The sequence below is a fragment of the Nansenia antarctica genome (assembly GCF_963989245.1).
Source record: "Nansenia antarctica genome assembly, chromosome: 8".
Lineage (NCBI taxonomy): Eukaryota > Metazoa > Chordata > Actinopteri > Argentiniformes > Microstomatidae > Nansenia > Nansenia antarctica.
The window spans coordinates 24,214,852-24,239,324 of record NC_137678.1 but is presented as its reverse complement, the minus strand read 5'-3'; the positions used below and the strand labels follow the sequence as shown (position 1 = coordinate 24,239,324).

General features: G+C 43.5%; 2 protein-coding genes across 2 annotated transcripts; both read right to left on the bottom strand.

Moving 5' to 3' along the window:
- Window positions 1–1,301: 1,301 nt before the first annotated feature.
- Window positions 1,302–17,765, bottom strand: fbxo7 (F-box protein 7; the record flags this gene model as incomplete). The annotated part of the gene is made up of 9 exons (XM_080538210.1): window positions 17,615–17,765; window positions 17,099–17,218; window positions 16,573–16,834; window positions 13,741–13,992; window positions 12,983–13,127; window positions 12,793–12,876; window positions 12,581–12,676; window positions 11,981–12,157; window positions 1,302–1,804 (listed from the first exon to the last, which is right to left on the bottom strand). The coding sequence occupies exons 2-9, from the start codon at window positions 17,215–17,217 to the stop codon at window positions 1,302–1,304; spliced, it is 1,638 nt and encodes a 545-aa protein (XP_080394336.1). The 5' UTR covers window position 17,218; window positions 17,615–17,765.
- Window positions 17,766–20,505: 2,740 nt separating this feature from the next.
- Window positions 20,506–24,345, bottom strand: LOC308163631 ((3R)-3-hydroxyacyl-CoA dehydrogenase-like). Its single transcript, XM_080537806.1, has 8 exons — window positions 23,836–24,345; window positions 23,447–23,563; window positions 23,097–23,192; window positions 21,793–21,878; window positions 21,237–21,321; window positions 21,042–21,084; window positions 20,721–20,795; window positions 20,506–20,602 (listed from the first exon to the last, which is right to left on the bottom strand). The coding sequence occupies exons 1-8, from the start codon at window positions 24,268–24,270 to the stop codon at window positions 20,583–20,585; spliced, it is 957 nt and encodes a 318-aa protein (XP_080393932.1). The 5' UTR covers window positions 24,271–24,345; the 3' UTR covers window positions 20,506–20,582.
- Window positions 24,346–24,473: the final 128 nt, after the last annotated feature.

Genomic DNA, 24,473 nt, shown 5'->3' with positions numbered 1-24,473 from the left:
CTAACCCTAGTTTTCCCACATGTACCGTAACATATACATTATATTGAATGTTTGCTGCCACTTCGAATGCCTAGTACAATTGACCCACTGGGATACATAGTCATTTAGTTTAATACATTCCAGTCAATTCAGGAAAATGTTTAGCTTTCCTTCCTTTGTCCAAATTGAACTCAGGAATTTTAAAGGAATTTAAATCCCAACTCCACAGGAACGATTCCAAGTTAGTTGGAGTGAAGGTATGAAGAGAAACACCTATGTATTTAATTAATATTATATGAGCCATGAGTTTGTTGTTAGTAGAAGTCATATTCATATTGACTGGATGGATTCAGCTTTGAACGCTAGCAATCTCTTTGTCTCCCCCTGCTGTCAGGTTTTAGCCATCAAACACATCTCATTGTACCAATACTTGAGTAGATGAAGAACATGACGTTACCATGTTAATCTCGTCATCATTGTAGTATTACCGCAATTTCCACTACATACATTGCATATGAATTCAGATTTTTCTGTACAAAAGTACAAAACCAACACAAACACATCATATGGAATGCTCTTTATTGGTAAGACTGAAACAAAACATGAAAAAATGAGTCTTAAACTGCACAAAACATGTAGCCTACTAGAAGCAGTATAGTTTCCCCTCTACAAACAGTGTAGACTGTTTTCTGTTAGCAGTAGCATTCATAATTTTCCTTCTTGTGTCAATATTTGGTCCATGTGAGAATAACAGAGAAACTGACCCTGGAAATATGCATATCCAAAACGTAAATTATTCAATTGCAAAATGTAAGTTAGAAAATAACATCTCCTATACACTGGTCATTCTGATTAAATTCAATATAACTAAATTAAAACCTGCTATAATGTGGGTTTAAAGGCCGTAATATCTACAAAGTGACATGTCCATACTGTATATGGCATTATGGCTTTCAGACACCATGGCGATGAGATAACCTGAAACAGTGAATTGTATAGATGTGTGAAAAGAAGACGATTAACGATCTTAAGAAAGAGCTAAAGTGAAATGATAGAACAAGGTGGATAATCTGGGAGTGAGAAAGCAGTGTTCAAAATTTGCTCAGTGATGATGACATGGGACCCCAGAAAAAAACTCTCCTCGGGGACCACCAGCCGTTCCACATATTTGATCTGTTCCACCACCAGCACACCTGATTCAACTAATCAAGTGCAAAGCAATTATGGTTTGTTGTGTCTGTTGTGCTGTTTGAGAAAAGAAAGCAACAGTGGGCTGACATTTACAGCGCTTGCAAGGAACACGTGAAGACCCAGACGCCAGGCTAACCTGGGTGGAGACAGGTGACAGTTTGTGCTTGTTGTTGTTGTTGTTGACATCCTCCCTCCTGAGGACAATTCGCCCCCCCTCCAGCATCTTTTCCTTCGCCACCACCTCCCTTTCTGCCTCCTTTCCCTTCCCCTCCTCTGATTGCGAACTTGCTGCGCGCTTCGCGTATCTCCTTGCAGTCCCAGCTGATGCCGAAGCGGAGCCTCCGGACCATGAACCACACTCGGACCTGGTCGAGGTGCAGGGAGCATTTATGGGCGAGCATGACAGTCTCTGTCAGGGTCGGGTAGGGGAACACGTTGAAGGCCTCCACCAGCTTCTCTGTGCCCTCCAACTCCTGGGTCTGCTCTGAGCGCGCCCACAACAGCTTCAGACCGTTCGAGACGAGAGGCAGACACACCACGTGGTTTTGGTTGAGAATGAATGCGGTGGCGGTGGGGGCGGAACTACACCCGGATACTTCAGGGGTCACACCCCCCTTGTGACCCTCAGCAGGCTCTGGAGGAGAGGAGAGAGTTTTATCAGGGGTGGAGGCCAGGCGTGGTCTTTGAGCAGCGGGAGATCTGGGTGTAAAGACTAGGCCTGCTGTCTCAGTCTTGTCCGAGGGATGGACAACCCCTGGTGGATGGTAGTCCATCTTCCTGTGCTGTGTCCTGGTCATTACACAACTCCTATGAGGGTGTAAAAGAGAACAAATTAATTATCTCTTATCAGTGTTTGGTAGAAAGCTGGCGTGTCTCCACTCCACTCTATCCCACCTGGAGAGGGGGAACAGCTACGCGAGACTGCTCTTTGTGGACTTCAGCTCTGCCTTCAACACTATCCTTCCAGACAGGCTAGTGACCAAACTACTAGACCTGGGACTATCACACTCTATCTGTGCATGGATCAAGGACTTCCTGTCTGACCGCCCCCAGAGGGTGCGGGTGGGCTCCCACATCTCCACAGCCCTCAGACTCAGCACTGGGTCCCCCCAGGGCTGCGTGCTAAGCCCCATCCTCTACAACCTCTACACCTACGACTTCACCCCCGTCCACCCCAGCAACTCCATCATAAAGTTTGCAGACAACACCACCGTGGTGGGCTGCATCTCGGGGGGGGGACGAGGCGGCGTACAGGGATGAGGTGGAGCAGCTGGGCAAGCTGTGCAAGGTTAACAACCTGCTGCTGAACCAGTCAAAGACCCAGGAAATCATCGTGGACTTCAGGAGGAAAAAATCTGAGGTCCAGCCCCTGCTCGTCGATGGAGGGAGCGTGGAGAGAGTCTCAACTCTCAAAGACCTAGGTTCTAGGCCCTGGACAATCTAGACAATTTGATGGCAGCTACTAGATTGTAATCATAAGTGCAATACTGAAATACAACTGTGAACATTTCAAACCTGCAAACTGCGACACTTTAAATGAATGTGCAATAATACTATGTGCAATATGACAACCCTCGTGTACATAAGGTTCAGAGATAGGAAATGTTAGGATATTTATAGCATAGAGTACAGCACAGTGTTTTATTTGTATAGTACAGTAGTATAGTATAGTGGATAGTGTTTATAGCCTTTATTTATGTAAACCAGCTCTTTTCCCTTCTTGTTTTTAGTATTTTTTTCCTAGCACCAGGGGAGCCCCCCCTCCTAAATTTCGTTGTATGGTACCTGTACTCATAGGTGAAAGTGGGCCGGAACGGTCCGGTGCTGCGTTCCGGCAAGACTTTCTGTGCCGGAACGCCGTTGGGGGAAGAGATGCAGCTGCCTGTCAATCAAAATCCGATTGCTGCAGAGTGCAGAAGCAATCACGAGTCACGATCCATAATTTCCAACAAGGAAACACATGGTTGACGTTATGTTTCCTTGCGTCTATTTTAATACCTTTGAAAAGGACACGTTAACCCGCTTTACAGTAGACCCGACGCGACGTGGTTGGGTGGGCAGCACTGGGCACTGAGACAGTCCGACCGGGATTACAGTCGCGCCGTATGGAAGCATATAGTGGACTTTATTCAAATGTTAATGCAATTTGAGATTGCATTTGCATGTTCCACTTTTGCATGCATTCTTTCAGACAATATTCAAATGCAATTCTAATGATTTGCATTGTCATGTACCTGATGTGCACATCCGCTGTCAATATTAAAATGATAATGCAAAGCCATTTGACATTTCATTTTCAAAGTCATGCGCTGCTTTGTCGCTGACAAAATTCAAAAGTTCATTCTAATGTGAAAATTACTATGCAATCCCAAAATAGCATATTCATTTGCCACTTTTGCCTGCGTTATTTGAGTCAATATTCAAATTGTAATGCAATAATGTGATACGCAATTGCTTTTACATGTTCTAGTAAACACATCCTCTTTGTAGCTGACGAAATTCAAATGTTCATTCTAATGTGAAAATGACTATGCAATCCCAAAATAGCATATTCATTTGCCACTTTTGCCTGCGTTATTTGAGTCAATATTCAAATTGTAATGCAATAATGTGAGCAATTGCATTTATATGTTCTAGGAAACACATCCGCTCATTAGAATTGCATTTGAATTTTAATATTGTCTGAAAGAATGCATGCAAAAGTGGAACATGCAAATGCAATCTCAAATTGCATTAACATTTGGACGGGTGGATTCGGCAGCTTTTAGACTGGTTGGGCTGGAAATTGTCAATTCCATCTGGCAACCCTGGTAGCAAAATATGTGCATACGTATCTGGTAGCCTACTGGTACTTTCAAATCGCATCGCATCGTATTATTATTATTAATAATAATAATTACAATTTACAATACAAATACAACAATTGGGGGTCCCTCAAAGAAAATTTGGGCGCACTGCGCGCGCACAACATCAACCTCCAAGGCTTGATTCTGACCCAGGAAAAACCCTGGTATGTACTGTATAACATGATAGCCATCTATGAGCAATGCACTGTATATAAGATGATGACCAATGGTCTTTCTGCTGCTGACCAAGGGGTTGAGTTCACTTGATGAGGCCCAATTTTGTTTTAGACTCTGTAGCCTACTGTATTTGTTTATTAAGACTTACGATATATTATCTGAATTTCTCTTGTTTTATCAAATGTTCCAATTATTTTCATTTCTTGTGCTGGTTTAAAATTGCAGGAAACTAGCACAAATAATTGTGTGGGAGAGAGGGGCCGCCGCTACCAAAACGTGCACAGTTTTGGGTCGCTCCACCACCAAAAACTCTCACTCCAAACTTTTGGTGAAACTTGGCAGCCCTAAAGTGTTTCTAATTTCGACACCAACACCACGATGTGTGTGTTCAGGGATGCATGAAGCTGGGGGCAGGAGGAGAACTATATGAAACGATGAAGGTTGGGGTAGTAGCCTATAGTTCCTGTAAGAAACTCAAACCACTTTCACCCCTGCCTGTACTGTATTAATGACAATAAAGACCATTCATTCATTCATGATCTCCCACCATCCCGAACCATCTCATAGTCATGATCCTGATAAAGTTAGTCATAATTTGACATGCTGATAAATTAATTGACTAGCTGTGTTAATCTGTTCCTGCAATGGTTTGCGATAGCAATCAGGTTCCACAGCTGAGCTTGCTAAAAAAATAAATAATAATAATAATATGCCAAATAGAATTAGACTATCTAGCCACTGTAGCTACCTAGCTAGTTATCAGAGATGACTATCTGATATTACTTACCCATGAACGGCGAAAATGTAGTGGTTTACCAAGTGCCAGCTGACATAAATTGATTCCATCAATCAATTCACGCGTGTTCACATTCATAGTTTGCACGTGTCGTCACGGCATAATGGGAACGCCCACCTGGTAGGCAAAACAAAACTTTCTTCCGCTGCCTGCCAGCTATTTTATCAGGTTTTTAATTAGTTGTTTGACAAAATGCTGGATAGTTGCTGTGCAATCGGGTGCACTAACCGACGAGGAGACGACCCTGGGTTGGGCTTCTACAGAATTCCGTCAGAAAAAGAAAACCCAGAGAGGAGAAGATTGTGGATTTGTGCTATGAGACGTGCCTCAGTCCCTGTGGAGGGCAAACCATCAAAGTACACACGTCTCTGCAGCGAACATTTCAAAGATAAGCTTCCATCTGCAGATATTGGGATGCATTATCTAGTTACACAATCTTCAGCATAACAAGTTGATAAGATATGAAAAATGCACAAGCAAAAGGAATGGAGGCTGGAGGAGGCTGGACACCACCCGGGTTGCTCTTCTTGCACTACATTAGTTGTTATAGAAGAAGAATCAATGACAGAACACATCTCTTAAAACTCCATTATTCTTACAACAACAATGCATAGCCTGTCTGCTGTTTTATGATAAACTGGTCATAGACGTAACATTACCTTTACATTACATTTCCGTAAACAACTTTGAAAGGAATCCAAATAATGTCCCTTTCTTCTTCTTCTTCCCACTAGCATCACTCTGAGCCTGTGGAGCCTGGTCTGGTGATGGGACGCCTGCACCCCTCAGTACCCCACTGACCTCCTCCCCCAGCATACCCCTTCCTGCGGTCCGCAGACATGGGCCCGCTATCCACCCACCAACCTACGGACCTTTGGGGACAGAGCCTTCAGCGTGGCCGCACCTACTCTCTGGATCTCCCTCCCCACAGTGATCCGCAACGCCCCCACCCTGGACTCCTTCAAACTGGCCCTCAAAACTCATCTGTTCTCCAAGGCATTTGGCCCCTAGTCATTGTTTTAGTTTTTGCTTTGTTTGTTTTCTGTTTTGTCTGCACATTTCATCCCCTTGTACAGCGTCCTTGGGGTTTTGAAAGGCGCTATATAAATTAAATCGACTTAAATCGACGGAATCGAACCAGGGACCCTGCGGTTACATGGTCAATGCTTAACCCGCTACGCCACCTAAGCGCCCTATTTTGGTGACTTTTACCAACTTAGCAATTGTATAAGCAGATGTATAACCTAAATAGCTCTGGAGCCACGTTGCTATCTATGAACATTTCTGACACACTCAAATCCACTGCCTCCTACTTATCTTCTCTTTGATGCTCTCCATGTCCAAGCCCTAAATCTCCACAGTTATGTTATCCCCCCCAACCCTCCCCTCAGACTAGGCTTGGGCAGTTAAGTAGTTCTTATTACACTACTGCAGTCCCATCCCCGCTATCGCTATTGACTCCTTCATTAATTCCCTCCCGAATTACAGTGAGACACCCCCACCACTATCCTAACCGTGCTGCTGGAAATTCTTGCCTACCTACAATTCCTCTTCAGCCCTCTCAGACTTCTCATGAGTCAGACCCCCCCTCTGCCCCTCTCAATAACCCCCAATCCCTTAAGGATAGGAAAGGGTTGGGGCTGATACATTTAAATGCTAGAAGCCTTCTGCTAGAAGCCTTCATAAAATGGACCACCTGAGAATACTAGTTACTGAAGCAAACCCTGACATTGTGGTTATATCTGAAACATGGTTACGAAACACAGTTTGTGACTCAGCTGTGGAACTGCAACATTTTAATTTGTTTAGGGCTGACAGAATTGGAAGAGGAGGGGGTGTCGCCATATATGTCAAATCAAGGTATGCTGTTTCACTAATCAAGTCAGTTACTCTTCCAAAGTCTTTTGAGTTACTTGTTTTGAAGGTTGTCCTGGGCTCCAATAGCTCAATTTATGTTGCTGGTGTGTATAGACCCCCCTCGGCAAATACTGACTCTCTTAATAGTCTTGCTGAATTGCTCTCTGCTTACTCTGATTTTGAATTGCTTGTGCTGGGTGATCTGAACCTTGACTGGTTGAGTGATAACTCTCAAGGACTCAAGGAAGTCTTTGGGAACCTGGGCTTATCCCAGCTAGTCGCAGAACCTACTAGACCTAACCCCAAAAACTATTCCAAATCCACACTCATTGACTTAATTTGTTCTAATAAACCGGACAGGATTTCTGCCTGTGGTGTTTTCGATCTGGGAATCAGTGACCATTGTCCTATTGCATGTATAAGAAATATGAAAGTTGCTAAATCTAAGCCTCTCGCTGTACTGAGGAGAAACTTCAGACTGTTTGATGCTCAAGCTTTTTTAGATGATCTGGAAGGAACTTTACACCCAATTGCCTTAACTGAATCTGACGCTCAGGTAGCCTTACATTCATTTATCGATTGTTTTAACACAGTGGTTAATAGACATGCACCACTTAAGATGATTCGCATTAAGGATAGAGTTACCCCTTGGTTTAGCTCAGAATTATCTTTGTTGCTTAGGGACAGAAACCTAGCCTGGGCCCGCGCTAGGCGATCGGGAGACCCTCTTCATTGGACTACATTCAGGCAAATCAGGAACAGATGCACTAGCGCTGTAAGAAAGGCAAAATCTGATTATTTCCTAGATCTAGTTACAAACGCGCATTCTAATCCCTCTAAATTTTGGAAAGCAGTAAACATAAACAAGAAACAATTCTCCAACTCCCTTCCCGCGCGAATTAAAATTGAAAATAACGAGATCTTTGATCAGAATGAAATCTGTCAGGCACTTTGCTGAGGCAGGACATCTGTTCGACAGGATTAATACTGGGTCCAATCCTGCTGCAACAGTTGCTACCCACTCTTCAGTGTTTAAACCATCTACAGCCTCTCCCCGCTCAAACTTTTATTTTCTTCCGTTGACGCACGAGGAAGTTCTTGGGGCACTTCAGTCTATTAACCGGAAGTGTACTACTGGTGAGGATGACCTAGAGGCCTTCTTCATTAAATTAGCTGCCCCAGTTATAGTTGAACAGTTGGCTTTCATTTTAAACCTCACTGTTTCTGAAGGGAAACTCCCCCTTGAGTGGAAGTCCGCTAGGGTGATGCCATTACACAAAGGAGGTGACAGGGATAATGTGGACAATTACAGACCAATCTCTCGTTTATGTTGTTTAGCAAAAGTGCTGGAGTCATTAGTAAATGTCCAAGTGAAATCCTTTCTTTCTACCTTCTCTGTGCTCAGTCCATTTCAATCAGGTTTCAGGGCCCAGCATAGTACAATCTCAGCTGCCACTCTGGTTGTAAATGATATTGTTACAGCGTTGGATCAGGAAAAACACTGTGCAGCCCTGTTCATTGACCTGTCTAAGGCCTTTGATACAGTAGATCATTCTCTACTTCTGCATTGTCTAGCTAGCTTAGGCTTGGATAACACTTCTCTCAACTTTTTCCTTAATTACTTTTCTGATAGGCGCCAGTGTGTAAGTGTTGGTACTGTCCGGTCTGAGTTCCTGCCCCTTACTAAGGGTGTTCCGCAGGGTTCAATATTGGATCCGGTTCTCTTTACAATCTATATTAACAATATTTTAACTGCTCTGGACGACTCATGTAAGGCTCACCTTTACGCTGATGATACGATAATCTATTGTACTGCGGATTCTCTTGAGTCAGCTAATCTGAAATTGCAACAAGCTTTTGATCATCTTCAAAGGGCGTTTAAAGAACTTAAATTGGTTTTAAATGCTAGCAAAACAAAAGTCATGTTTTTTACTAAGTCTAGAAATATCGATGTTAATAGCTTCCAAATGTCCTTATCAAATGGCTCCATACTAGAGCGAGTCAAGGAGTATAAGTACCTTGGTTTATGGATTGATGAAAAATTAACTTTTAAACATCATGTTGATATCTTGTCCTCCAAACTACGTCAGAAGATTGGCTTTCTCTACAGAAATCGCAGTAACTTCCCGCTGAGCTGTAGAAAGAGAGTAATTGAATCTGTTTTTATGTCTGTACTGGACTATGGAGACGTGATCTATCGTCACGCGGCTGTCACTACCTTAAAGGCTCTGAATTCGGTATACCACTCTGCACTCAGATTCATCACTCAAGACAAATATAACACTCACCACTGTGTCTTATACGATAAGGTTGGCTGGACATCTCTCGCAGCCCGCCGAGATTATCACTGGTATCAATTCATATTTAAGGGGATTTCAGGCAAACTCCCTCCCTATATCACTTCCCTGTTGGACTGGAATGTTTCTTCCTATCAAACACGCTCCAGCGAGTGGTTGGTTTGTACGGTCCCTCAAATGTCTACTAAGCTGGGTAAGACAGCCTACACTTATGATGCTGCTAATACTTGGAACTCTATTCAGAATTCTCTGAAACTGGACACTCCCATCACTCAATGATTTTAAGAACTTGGTTTTTCCCCTCTGTGTCACTTCTTGTAACTGTTTTTAAATTATGTTGTACATTTCTTAGTAATGTTTTTTGTTTGTTTTATATTTTGGTTTAATTACTATTCTGTTTATGACTTATATTGTTGGTTCTCTTTTATTCACTCGTTGCTACTGTAAATGAGGGCAACCTCAGTAACTTACGAGTTTAAATAAAGGTTTGAATGAATAACGAACCAAACTTTATTAAGCACTTTATTATGCTGTTTTACTGTACTTTTTTATTTAATTTTATTACTTACTGCGCGCTGGGGGGCGCTTTTCAGAAACACCATGATGTATACCCCATAAAATATATTCCTTTATTTGAAATCAGCATTTATACATTAGTCTATACTCCAAAATAACCCATCAAGTTGAGTTTATATGATATTAAATCAACCATAAAACCAAGAGATGACGGGTTGTTGCTGGGGTTTCACATTTGGGTATTTTCTCCCGACAAATATGCTTATTTAAATATTATGGGCAAAATATATAGACCTCATACATGTCGGGTCACGGACGATGAAAGGATTGAGATGGGGCGGGATGCCGGGAGTGGTTGTATTTCCTGCTTGTATTCGCTGCTTGTATTTCCTGCTTGTATTTCCTGCTTGTATTCGCTGCTTGTATTTCCTCTTGTAAAACTATAGGGTTGGGGAGGGAGGGGTAGATCAAAGAAAATCACATTGACGTCACTTGGCATTATCCTTTGCATCTCTGTCCAACAGTAGCTCTTATGATGGGCAACTTGGGGGTGGGGGATGGGGTTTAACGCTTCAACGCTTCTTCAAGAGGCTTTAATAGCAAACAATGACAATACATGTATACAATACTCACTTCCACTTCCACCATCAACTTCCAGTTGGTGTCTCTGGGTCTGCTGGAATCCTGACGGCCTGAAAGATTAGCGACAGTAAAAATCAGACTTCATCGCTAAAACCACGACTCATGCTCACTCTATTCTACAATAACAAATATACTGTATCTTATTGGGCACATGGCTCCAGTGGTGTAGTCTAGTTTTTTCTAGTGGGTATACTGTGATTTTGCCCTCCCAGTCAGAGCGACACCTGTCCCGTAGCGACACCCCATAAGCACCACCACACTCACTTATGCATACAGTATGCATCTATACCGGTGTGTGCTGCCTTGGGGGGGGGGGGATGGCATGGACTGTACTTGTACATCAAGCTGCCTCACGCTACAGAAACAGGAGATAGGCTCCTGCCCCCTAAGGGCCGTTAGGCTCGAGAACCATCGGTTCTCAAGGCTACTTATGTGGTCTTGACTACATGTCCACTTTCTCACCTAATTCTTGCTGTCTCTCTGGTGTGCCGACACCATCCTGCTCTCTCTCATTCTCTCCCTCTCTATCCTCCTCTCTCCCTCTTTTGCTGTCAACCAAAAGGCAAATATAACAACCAGAGTATTTATAATTTAATAAGAGGTATACATTGAATTCATATCAAATCATAACATCATTCTAATTGAATATTGGGTTGCTGTGGGCAATAGAGTCAGATACTGTCTTTACTTACTCTCTCATCTGTAAGAAAATCGTATGTCCAACTACAAAAAACAGACATTTCCAATGAGTGAGGGTTTGTTCCAATGCTTCAATCCACTGTCCATGTACTGTAAATATACCATTATGGTATTACCATAAAGCCCAATTCTAGCAGAATAAGAAAGATTGTATATCTACTTTAAGTAAAATAATATAGTAAAACTAAAGTGCATCCAGTTAGCTCTTTAGCTGGCATGTGTGCAGCAGACTAGCTCATCTAATCACCTCTGAGCACGCTAGCTAGCTTGCTAGTTCTTTGACACTATTATTCACACCATGAAACTATAATCAGACACTTTCTAGTCACAATAATAACGACTAATTTGAACCAACTTTCTCTGTCAGAACACAGTAATTATATTTGCTAATGTTTCAACTTGCTTATTTTCTTCTGCAGAGCTTTCACCCTGCAAAAACTCTCTCGCGTCGCACGCGCACACAAAACAAAAACAAAACCATTCTCCAGCGCGGCACGAAGCTGTGTGTGGAGGTCTGGCCCGCCCACCCCAAGGCAATTGTAGGGGAAATACTGAGAGCATTCTGAACGACTGGTTATGCGATAACAATCATGTCAGAAAGTTCGAAGTAAGTGCTTCGTAACACAGACGGGGTGAATTTTATGAATAAAAGTGTGAAAGTTCTGTCACAAAACGCCGTTACGTATCCTCGCGCATTTTTAAGTGGGTATACGCAAATCCTTGGCCTTTCCTAGTGGGTATACGGCGTAGTCCTGCGTATCACGTAGACTACACCACTGCATGGCTCTAAGACAAGGGTCTGACATTTAGAATTATGTCTATCTGCTTCCCCCGGCGGTCTAAAACAGCAGCCTTTAAAAGGCATAGATATGATGGGGGTGGGGGGGGGTGGTTCAACTGTGTCTGTGCTTTGGATGGTTCCCAACATGACCTCCCCGAGGAGCTCTCTGGTGGTGACGGTCACGCGAGGCGCCTCCTACCCCAGAACTCGCGGCGGTACAGGTGTCTCCACAGGGTGGAGTCGGCGGTGGCGACGTGGAGGTCTCTGTTGACGGAGGACAGGGCCACCAGCGAGTGCACGTCCAGCAGCCTCAGGACCCGCAGGAGGAGCTCGGGGGGCAAGACGACCAGGCCAAACACCGGCGGCAGCGCCACGGCTGTTCGCCGCCACCAGGGGGAGACAGTGAGTCAGCTCTCTCATAAAGAACAGGACATGGCATGTATGCCGTTAAAAGATCAGCATATACTCAAAAAAGGCATTTGCAGGGTTCCCACACCTTCTGAAACATCACTTTCAAGCACCTTTCAAGCACCTTTCAAGCACCTTTCAAGCACCTTTCAAGCACCTTTCAATGACATTCAAGACTCAATTCCCTCAAATTCAAGGACCCAACACGTCATAGTTTGAGTGAGTATTTTTTTTTTTAATATATCATTTTTTTTAGAGAGAGAGAGAGAGAGAGGACCCATAGACCCATGTCTATTTTCTAAAACTTTTAAGACCTTGATTTCTTTTTCCGAAATTCAGACTTTCAAGGATTTCAAGGAGCCGTGGGAACCCTGCATTCGGATAACCGTACCGTCTCTGGCTGCAGCGATCAAAGGGTAGACTAATTGGTCTTTGAAAACCCGAGACAGCTTCCTCAGGTCTTTGTAGACGCCGGCTGCGCTTTCTCCTGCGAGCGGTGGAAACAGAGCAAAAAAACAAACACACAATTTTTTTAAAAAGGGCCGTTACGCTAACCGACCATCAATATACCTACCTGGGACTTACAGGCCCAGAGACACTCACCAGCCCAGTCCTTCGTCACATAGCAGGAGGGCTTCAGCGACTGCTTAAGCACGGTGCTCACATTCTCATCAATCTTCAGGGTGGCTAGAGGAGTGGGAGGAGGCGTGACAGTTATTCACATCGAGGGGGTAAAAAAACGACCCGTTCCAACGATTATCTGTCACTCGGAAAAGAAACTTGTGTGACTCACCGTTCATGACGAGCACGGGCCCCATGGTGACGCCCAGGACCATGACGAGGCTATTCTCACAGAGGGGGTGGGCGTACTGCAGCCTGTACATGCCCCCGGCCCCCTGCCACCCGCTGGGCATCTCACCAGGCCCAACCTCTGAACCCTACACACACACACACACACAGACACACAGACACACACACACACACACACACACACAGACACAGACAGACACACATCAACATTTTGTGGCGACATATACAGTGGGGGAAACAGTATTCAACACGTAAAAAAAAAAAACGTTTAAATAATTAAAAAATAATTTCCATGAATAGCAGCAATGGAAATATGTTGAATTTAAAAAATGGTTGATGTGTTGAATACTTATATAATTTATATTATATAATCCCCCACCATACATTCTCCAAGGTGACGCAATGTCTTGCAAGACATGTCTGTTCAAATGCAAAATAATTGGTAGAATTCAACTTACAACTTTGCAGCAGTTCTAACCCATTAGTCACTGTTTTACCGCCAGTATAATGCTTGGACCACACCGGATACCTCTACCTCAGCAGCGCGTGTGTTTCATTTTCAGCGCCCATGTTAACAGGTTAGGGCAGCCACACAGCGAGACACGCGGCTCAAACGGGCTGTGTGACTGCTCTAACCTGTGAACATGGGCGCCGAAATGACAGACACGCGCTGCTGAGGTAGAGGTATCCGGTGTGGCCCAGGCGTAAGGGACCAAACACCAGTCTCCTCTGGATCCTTACCTGAGGGAGGAACCCCGTCTCCAGCATGAGGAGGTGCACTGCCACCATGAGGGAGTCACAGGGGCTCCTGCTGTGGGCCCCGTGGTGCAGCAGCTCCAGAGAGAGGGGTACCTTCCCCTCCTGTACCTCGTCACACATCATTGGCTCCCAGTCGAAGGGACCCGCCTCTGCTTCCTGTTCCTCCTCTGCGCCTTCTTCCTGTTTAGGCCTTGCCTCCATGCAGGCTCCCTGGCTGCTGCTGCTTGCACTAAGCTGAGTGTTACAGGGTAAATACAAACACCAAAAGTCACTACGGTCACAATTTATCTTAACTGTGATATAAGGAATAATTAAAGGTAGATAACTAATCTATCAGGGTAACTATTCTACAAAAAAAAAAGGCTCTCTGTATGGACCCAGTGTAGGCAGAGAAATCAGCACTTTTCCCTAAAACACCCACATCCCTGTCCTGCAGTCAAGGCCATCTGCAGTCATACAGCTGACTGGGCTTGAAGACGTGATCAGTGTTTTCAATTTCACCATGAGAACTCTGAGTGTGCAGCCACAGGGTGTCAACAACTCAAGTGCATCAAAGGCAAGAAACGGCCTCTGCCTGCCTTTGTCATTCTGTTCCGCTGCGTCAGAGACAGAATCAGAAGTGAAGGAGTACAGCAAGTCCTATTCATCAAACTGACATGGAGGTTTTTTTCATAGTTTTGCCGAGCTCTTGAATATAATAACATTCCTTAATATCGTCCTCCACTCCATCCCCTGTCTGTAGAGAACTGTTTAGTCATATGCATTAGCTGCTTGTCATATTCTAGTAGCCTATATATCATGTAATCAATCAATCAATCAATACTGGACTGGAAGAAAAACCTGTACAACCTCCAGGACCAGGATTGATGATTACCTAATTGATGAACCAAAACTCCAGATATAGGCTAGGCCAGAGTTGTCTGGTAGCGTGTTGTGTTGTTGTGGAAAACTTCACTAAGACACTTTGTCTATGTCTTGCAAAAACCTTCTCCCCATATTATTCGCTGACGATACCAACCTTATAGCTGTACAGGAAGACTTCAAGTCTTTGATTGAATGTGTAAATGAAGAATTATCAATTGCCTTTAACTGGTTCCAACTGAATAAGTTAACCCTCAATGTAAAAAAACGTAATTTCATGATCTTTTGCAACAAAAACAAGTGCTACTCCAAAGATGACGCTAAAATATCAATCAATGGAACCATCATTATTCAAGTTCAACATACTAAATTCCTAGGTGTCATTGTTGACGAAGGTTTAAACTGGAATAATCACATCGATCATGTGTGCAAGAGATCCACGAAGATGCTTGGTATAATGCTCATTTAACCTTGTACTATAGCTTCTTATTTCCTTACATCAACTACTGTAATATAGTCTGGGCTGCTACTTATCCTTCATACCTCAACAAATGACTTGTTATCCAGAAGAGGTTCCTAAGGATGATCTCTCACTCTAACAGATTCGAACCATCTGCACCACTATTTAGGAAATATTCATTATTACCCATTAATAAACTGAATATTTTTCAAACATGCTTATTCATACACAAATTCATCAACAACAAGCAAGATCTTCCTTCTACTTTCCATAGTTTCTTTATTTTCTCATCAGACATCCACTCTTATCCAACAAGATTCAATAATGACCTCCACTTACCTTTTTGTCGAACGTCTAGCCACCAATTCAACATTTGTTAGAGGTCCGAGAATCTGGAACACCTTGAGCTCGCCACTGAGATCAACACCTCGATCGGCTTTTAGAAAGCAACTGAAAAAATATTTAATTTCGTTATGAGCTGTTCATTTTATATTGTAGTGCTTTTCCCGTTGAAAGGTGGGCAAGATGGAAATCTGTTTATTTTTTTACTAATCTTACTATCCTTGTATCTATTTTCAGTTTCTTTTTTGGGGGTTTTTGTTTTTGTCTTGTGTGTTTGTATGTGCTATCCTACCTTTCTGCCCGATGGATATGATTTTGTTTGTGGTTTCTTTTCTCTTATTGACATGCATTAAGTGTTCCTTGATGTTTATTTGAAACATAGATATTGACGGGAGTGGAACTATGTACAAGCCTTCTGGGCTTCGTTCCCTCCTTGCACAATCTCTTGTGTGCTAAATAAATAAACTAAACTAAACTAAACTTTGAAATAAAACGACTAAGACCGGTGCCTTTGGTTTTCCCATAGACCTTTTTCAAGTTATTTTTTCTGAGTGGGGCAGTCCCACTCATATTTTTATTTTGATTGATTGATACAGTAGAGATGTTTGACAGGAAGGATGGGTGAGAGAGAGAAGGGATGACATGCAGGATATGGCCGGAATCGAACCGAGAACCCTGCGGTTACATTGTCGCCGCTTAACGCGTTACACCACCTAAGCAACCCATAGACCTTTATTGCAAACAACAAAAGCCGAGCTGGTCCGCGGAGCAACACCAGAACAAGACCACAGCTTTTATACAGTTCCATGACTATACAAGAATATTGACCACTCCTCACATAAGAATATTGACCACACTCACATGTTGACCACTCCTCATATGACCACCTACATGTGTAGGCTAAATAATTAACTTCCTCTGACCTCGTTCCTTTGATCATATAGCACCGACACATTTCTTCCCATCTGACCATGAGGTCATTAGTTCAACATACAACATCAGAGAAATTCGCCATTTAGGCCTATTTAGAGAACTTCGCTATAGTGTCTATGTTGGTTAGGCTATTACCGGTACTTTCGCTCTTTCTATTCAGATGGGAAAGATGGGGGAAAGGAAAGCCAGATGATGTTTGTGGTTACGGTGCTACTCACCTGCTTGGACTGCATGGCCTGGCTCGGCTGCGTCCTCTGTTGAGCTGCAGCGCTGCTGCTGCTGCTGGCTGCCTGGGAGGCAGGTGATGGTGATGGTGATGGTGAAGCTGAGGGCACAGCTGCAGTCACAGTCACAGACCGAGGCAGGTCCAGGATCACACAGATTAAGTCCCCGGAGACGATCCCGCAAGAGGAGAGCGTCTGGCCGTCATCAGATAGAGGCTCTCTGCCATTCAGGGACAGTGTGAACTCTGTGTCTGGGCTGTAGGTGACAAAAGTGTCTGGTTTGAGTCACAGAAATAGGCGACATACCTGGTCAGTAATTGGGTAATCTTATAAACCTATTGCACAATTATTGATCAGTGTATTGTGAAGTCTTTGAACATATATTTAGCTAGAGGCTGGTGGAGGTGGGAATAGGCGGATGGGCTCATTGTCATGCATGGGAGGGAATTATGATTGATCTCAAACTGTATCTGATTGATACCGTTACTAATTCATTACAATAAGGTTGCAGGTGTCAAACCTTAGTCCGTAACATGGAATAAGGATCTCCTTCACATGGAGGTTTAGCTCGGTCAGAGAGGGCTCTCCATCCAGTTCCACACGAGTGGTCCACTTGTTGATTTTCACACGCAGCTTCATGCTTGGGAGGAAGAACAGATCAACAATGTTTAAATTCAATTAAATACTATTCAGACCGAGGAAGGGTCATCTGCCTCTCTGGGTCGTAAAACCTGAATATCTATAGCCTACAGGCTATCAAAAGAGACAAGCCCAATGTATTATATGAGGTGGAGGTTGGGTCATGTAACAGATGCTAGCCTCACATGGACACACGGTATGGGTAAACAGCATGTATCAGGACCTCCATGATGGAGCAAAGTGGTCTAGAGTTTGAACAGAAGCTGGGTACAGACGTGGAGCAAAGCCAGATCACTTATTCACTGCAACAGCTATGAGTTTCGTTTTCCTTTCCTAGCCAACCAACAAGGGTAACTATAGCTGGCTAACTAGACAAGCGAGAGAGCTTAGCACTTACTTTGAGTTGTCGCAAGATAGCTTTACGTCGTCACTTCACACAATGCATAACATGTTAACCAAGGCGGGCTGATTTGAAAGTGAAAACATCAGGTTCTTGCAATGAGAAATGAATCTAGGACAGGCTTTGACAGGAGACTACAGACACTTCAATGCTGTTGTCAAAAGTCTGACTTCAACTACGGAAAGCGATGAGTTCTGACCTGTCATGTCGTTGCTACGGACACTAGGAGCAGGGTTCGAGTTATGTGGGAGCCAATGGGAGCATAGAGATGGTCTGAGGCTCTCTGAGCTCCCATGAAGGCAGTAAAATCAAAAATCTGTGGGGGTCGCTAATAATACATTACCACAACTATTATTTGATCAAAATGTCAATGTAATGAATATTATTTAATTTATATTATAAATATTGTAAAATAAACACGTTTTTCAAAAGAACTACGCGCACCATTAATCTCCTGTGAATGACAGTATGCCTTTGACTGCCTGCACTTCACCACCAAGACACCATGGGGCGCAGTAGAATATTGTGCAACAGCAAAAGGTTGATTAATCAGCTGTGCGGTAAACCGTTGGAACACACAGTGCACAGCTGATTAATCAATTAAACCAATAGAGTGAGACACCAGTTGCCTTTCAGGAAGTAGTGAGATCGTGCACCTAGCCTATTATTGAGAAGCAAACATTCATTCATTAGCTATACAGGAGTATACAGTAGCTACCATGCCGCCCAAAAAAAGGCCACTGCTGCCGACCGGGTCATCAAGCCTAGAAAATGTCGGGTTTTTATCAAAGAAACCTGCTATGACACCTAACGTTAGCCCTGCTGCTACTACTGTTACTACTACTGCTGCTACTACTGAGGACTCTGCTACCTACTGAAAACAGACCACTCAGCCTACTGAAAACAGACCCCTCAGCCTACTGAAAACAGACCACTCAGCCTACTGAAAACAGACCACTCAGCCTACTGAAAACAGACCACTCAGCCTACTGAAAACAGACCACTCAGCCTACTGAAAACAGACCACTTTGGTCTATCTTGTCTCTGTAAAGGTAAGGTGGCTTTTACTTTTTACTAACCTAGTGTACTAACCTAATGTATTTTTCGCTCCTTCTGTATAGCAAAAATAATAACAAAATTATTGGCCGAGATACATGTGTGACTATCGCTTTTATAGCTGTTGTTTCATGTGGGGCTGTTGATGTGGTGAAATGAGTAGCCTGCAGCTGTAGCGTCAGGATATGTTGGGATTTGAGGATGAGGATGATGTTTCTGTACCGGTACCGTTTTTAAAGTATCGATTTGTCACCGGTATCGAATAAAACCCAAACTGTACCCAACCCTAACTATATGTTTACATGCCAACTAATTAGCTAATTCATTTCTTTCATTTAGAGCTGAGGGGAGCAACAGAGAGACGGACAACAGGACAGCAACAGAGAGACAGACAACAGGACAGCAACAGAGAGACAGACAACAGGACAGTAACAGAGAGACAACGGGAGAGGAGAGCAATAGAGACAGAACTGAATGCACTGAACCTTTTTTTTATTCTTTGCATTATTAACACTGTTGTGTTATTGTGTTATTAAAGTGTTTAAGTGTTTTATGGTAAAGCATTATGAGTGGTGTGTGTGTGCAGGGTGCTCGTGAGTTGTATATTTTGGGGAGGGGGGAGGCTTGTGTATGGGGGCGGGGGGTCCTCACACAAAGGAGTAGCCTAGGGCCACTGACCACCTTAATCCGCTACTGCCTATAGCTAATTAAAACGTGTAAGTCCCATCGCTGTGTGGGCATGATTCGCGCGTGCATGAGAACATTTCGCACTGTTATTTTGGAGACCCCCACAGAGTTCAGCTTATAACTCGAACCCTGACTAGGAGGGACCTAAACAAGTTTTGCATTTATTTAAAAAATGAAAACGATGGGGAGCTTCAATGATAAACAACGTCCGGTTTCGTTTTCGTGACTTCAAAATAAAAGCGATGAATGCGATATTCACATTATATCATTATTTTCTCGTATGTTTGCTGAAATAACGACAGATTTAATGTATATGTAAATGTAAAATGTTGATCATCACATACAAAAGAATTGTATGAGATTTGGTGAGGCTGCATTTTCATGTTATGCACCCAAATTGTGGAATGCAGCCAGTTTACATTAGGGATGCAACCTCAGCAAAATGTTCAAGTCAAGACTTTACCCCATCTTTTTAATATTGCCTTTAAATGACTAAATAATTAAATAATGATTATATAATGATTAAAGCACTTTGAGCTGCAATGTTTGCATTATTATTATTATTCAAGTTATCACAATTTACATACTTATGAAATTACATGTGATTTTACACACCACTAAAGTGAGACCACATACAGAAATATTATATCTGTTTATTATTATATCAGTCATCTCTAATACAAATCTACTCTGCAATACTTGTAGAAGTGCAATACAGATAGGGCACTGTGGTAAGACAGCTTTATATTCAAACTCACCTGATACATATTGTAGAAGTGTTGCTGATTAGATTGGCACCTGCGATGAGCTGATGTAAGACGATGAGCTAAAATAAAGGCTGCCTCCCTCTCCAGTCCACTGCTCTGTCTTTCTTTCTCTCGTTTTGTTCATTTATTTTGTTTTTGTTTAGTTCCACTGCCTTTGTTTCTTTCTGGGCTTAGAGTTCTCTCTGTTTTCTGTTCAACGTTTCTAACTAAACCATAAACATTTGGTTTGTGGCTCTCCTGCAGAGGGCTTATGTTAAGTGTGTAGCAGCTAATAAAAATCACTCTGTCTCAAAAGTTATAAATATAGGTTTTAATTTCTTGAACAGACATTGATTTACACTGTACATATTGACTAGATTTATAAACAATGATCTCCATGATCAGTTCAATTACAAAGTAAGGCATGGCAGGAATATGTTTCTTATAGGTCTTCGTGAAGATGATGGAAAGTTGGCTCAGCCAATGAAAAGGCCTCCTGGAGTGAGATAATGAAATCCATTATCAGGACAATATGATTTATATATTTATATATATAATATATATATATGTTTTCTTTCAAAGCATCAGCATCCTGCGTTCAAGGTGTTCATTACCTGTGACTTCTATACTGATCCCAGTGATGTAGCGAGAGTCATCAGAAGCTAGGAAGGCACAGACGTCAGCTACCTCTACAGGGAGAGAGACAGGAAGTACAGGTCTTATCAATGTTCTATAAACGGTACAGCGCACTGAGTTTCTAGTAGAACAGAGATGTATCTATACGATTCAGGGGAGGCTGGTGGACGTAGAAATCGGAGGACGGGCTCAATGTAATGCATGGAACGGAATCAGGAACGGTACAAAACGCTACACTGCATTACAATGAGCCCGTCCTCCGATTTCTACCTGCACCATTTCCTCCACCATCAGCTCACCTGCAGGCTCGCCCATCCTTCCAAGTGGCACCATAGAAGTAATCTACACACACACACACACACACACACACACACACACACACACACAGCATGTTTTAGACACTTTTCTTAACATACGTGTATGACACATTCATTCTCATATGAACAACCCGAGGAGATGTTTGGATCTGATAGGAAACGAGAACTCAGTCCTACCTTACTGATCACTTTCTCGGGCACTTTATCAGTCATGGGTGTGGTTATGAACCCTGGTAGCACGCAGTTACACCGAATCCCAAATCTAGAGAGAGAGAGACAGAGAGAGAGAGAGAGACACAGAGAGAGAGAGAGAGAGAAACAGAGAGAGAGAGAGAGACACAGAGAGAGAGAGAGAAACAGAGACAGAGAGAGAAATAGAGAGAGAGAGAGAGAGAGAGAGAGAGAGAGAGAGAGAGAGAGAGAGAGAGAGAGAGAGAGAGAGAGAGAGAGAGAGACAGAGAGACAGAGAGACACAGAGAGAGAGAGACATTGTTTGTTGAACACTTAACTCACATATAGCACCTGGTACCGTATATCTAAGGGACCGGCCTAGCAGAGCGCTGACGCACTGTAGAACCCACGCATGTACAGTATGTGTACTCAGATGTGGGCGGGCTGTTGATGCTCACAATGATGTGACTGACCGGTCCACCTACAAGCATAACAGGCGTTGTGTGGGAGATACACCATTGGCTGTGAAAAGAAGCTAAAATAGAGTTAAGTTAGGTCTCACCTGCTGAGTTCCTTGGCAGCAGTTCTGGTCAGGCCTTCAACTCCCGCTTTGGAGGCTGTGTAGTTGACTTGTCCAATGTTGCCTACCTGTTCAGAGCATCAAACACAAATAATTGCTAATAGCCGCTTTTAACTCGTTCATCCGAGCAAGCAATGGCATGCTGACACCAAAGGATGTTGAAGGCGAGAAATTCAGCAAACGATTATATCCTGTAAATAAATTGCCACTCTCCTGTTGACGTTGGCCTGCATACTACTTTGCGGGCCTTCACTCACTTCGCTGTTTGACGTTCTCAGTTTCAAATGTCTTTGGCGCTAGCACAAACTGTCTCACTGAGAAATGGAACAATACTGGCATATGTGACGGAAGGTGAAACCAGGAACAAGTTAGCAACCAATCAAATTGTTCAGACTTTTGTTCTGAAAGATGTAAATGTAACGTTTTGGAAAATCAATGACACACTCGCTAGTCAAGCCAAAATATTGCAATGCAATGGATTCGGTGTGTAATCCCCACTACTCTACACTGACTAGGTAGTAGTGGGGATTACTCATTGAATCCATTGCATTGCCACATTTTGACTTGTCTAGCGAGTGTGTCATTGATTTTCAACAACATTGAAATGTATAAAAATGTTTCTGAATAAAAGTCTGAACACATGGTCAGTTGCCGACTTCTTCACAGTTCTTACCAGCTGCCGTCACATAGTAAAGCTATTGCGAGCTAATGACCCTAAATCTAGAGTGCCAACAGTAAAGATGTCAGACTCATCTTGCCTACAATGCTGCCCACAGTAAAGATGTCAGACTCATCTTGCCTACAATGCTGCCCACAGTAAAGATGTCGGACTCACCTTGCCTACAATGCTGCCCACAGTAAAGATGTCGGACTCACCTTGCCTACAATGCTGCCCACAGTAAAGATGTCAGACTCATCTTGCCTACAATGCTGCCCACAGTAAAGATGTCTGACTCACCTTGCCTACAATGCTGCCCACAGTAAAGATGTCAGACTCATCTTGTCTACAATGCTGCCCACAGTAAAGATGTCAGACTCACCTTGCCTACAATGCTGCCCACAGTAAAGATGTTGGACTCACCTTGCCTACAATGCTGCCCACAGTAAAGATGTCAGACTCATCTTGCCTACAATGCTGCCCACAGTAAAGAGGTCTGACTCACCTTGCCTACAATGCTGCCCACGGTAAAGATGTCAGACTCATCTTGCCTACAATGCTGCCCACAGTAAAGATGTCTGACTCACCTTGCCTACAATGCTGCCCACAGTAAAGAGGTCTGACTCACCTTGCCTACAATGCTGCCCACAGTAATGATGGAGCCCTTGGGAGCACCACAAGCAACCAGTGCCTTGGAGACAGCCTGAGTGAGGAGGAATGTTCCCTGATGGAGACAAGAGGGGAGGAATCAAGATGGAGGGAATGTAGAAAGAGAGAGGAGGAAGGAACAGGGAAGTTACAGTCAAGTCAACTGCTATTATGAATTACTGTTATCTACTGTTATATTTCAGAGGTTCAACCCAGATGAGTCACCGACCCTTAAAGGAAGACTAATTTCCTTTGTTGAAGTTGGTTTTGGGTGCGTTGTGCCTTTTTCCTGGTCAAGTGAAGAATATATTTGATAAGGTACGAAGATACCTTGAGGTTGACACGAATGACCTTGTCAAAGTCATCTTCCTCCATGTTCAGCAGGAACTCGTCCTGGGTGATGCCGGCAGCGCTCACACACACTGAGGGAGGCTGGAAGTAGTGACACTGGAGGAGGGGAAGGGAGGACAGCATTTTATGTCCCAGCACATTACTGATGATGACTGAATCTATGATGCTGTTCATTCACCACTCTAAAGCAGCATTTAGATTTAGGGGAAATAATTATAGAACTGATTTATGGTTTCAAGAAGTAGCTTTGATTTAGGATAACTATCACAGATGCACACTGTGTGTGTGTGTGTGTGTGTGTGTGTGTGTGTGTGTGTGTGTGTGTGTGCGTGTGTGTGTGTGTGTGCGTGCGTGTGCACCAGTCAGACCTGTATGCTGGTGACCAGCTTCTCTATGCTCTCCCTTGATGACACATCCACAACAGCCGCCATGTGATCCTGCCCTTTGTGGTCACGGGCAAGTTTGGCTAGTGTCTGATCAGCCGACTCCTGGTTGATGTCAGCGACCACCACGGTGGCTCCTTCAGAGGCGAAGCGTTGGCATACAGCCCTGCCGATGCCACTGCCTCCTCCTGAGAGAGAAAGACAACAAGCCTCCTCCTGAGAGAGAAAGACAACAAGCCTCCTCCTGAGAGAGAGAGACAACAAGCCTCCTCCTGAGAGAGAAAGACAACAAGCTGACTTCTGTGAGGGGTCAAGAGAAGGCAGGGTGCAGGGCACAGTCAAGGCTGAGAACTGACTGCGAGACTTATCTGGGTCTTGAATCTGATGCGAGCTGCTATCGGGAGCCAGTGCATCATCCATGCAGCATTTAGATGTATATGTTATTTAAACGTTATCAAAATAAGCCTGGATAGTAGTAGTTTAGCTACAATCAAAAGTTGCAGCAGTCAACAGAGCCACACACTTTCTAGACGGACAATGATATGCCTATTTTACCATTTTATCTAACCTAACAATAGGCTGGAGTATGTGCAGTTGTATTTACCAACTGTATTATTAGGTCA

Coding starts and splice junctions, on each gene's coding strand:
- LOC308163631 (XM_080537806.1), bottom strand. CDS start 24,270: ATGGATGATGCACTGGCTCCCGATAGCAGCTCGCATCAGATTCAAGAC. Junction 23,564..23,835: donor AGCTGGTCACCAGCATACAG/GTCTGACTGGTG, acceptor CCCCTCCTCCAG/TGTCACTACTTCCAGCCTCC. Junction 20,603..20,720: donor GATCAGTATAGAAGTCACAG/GTAATGAACACC, acceptor ATCTCACTCCAG/GAGGCCTTTTCATTGGCTGA.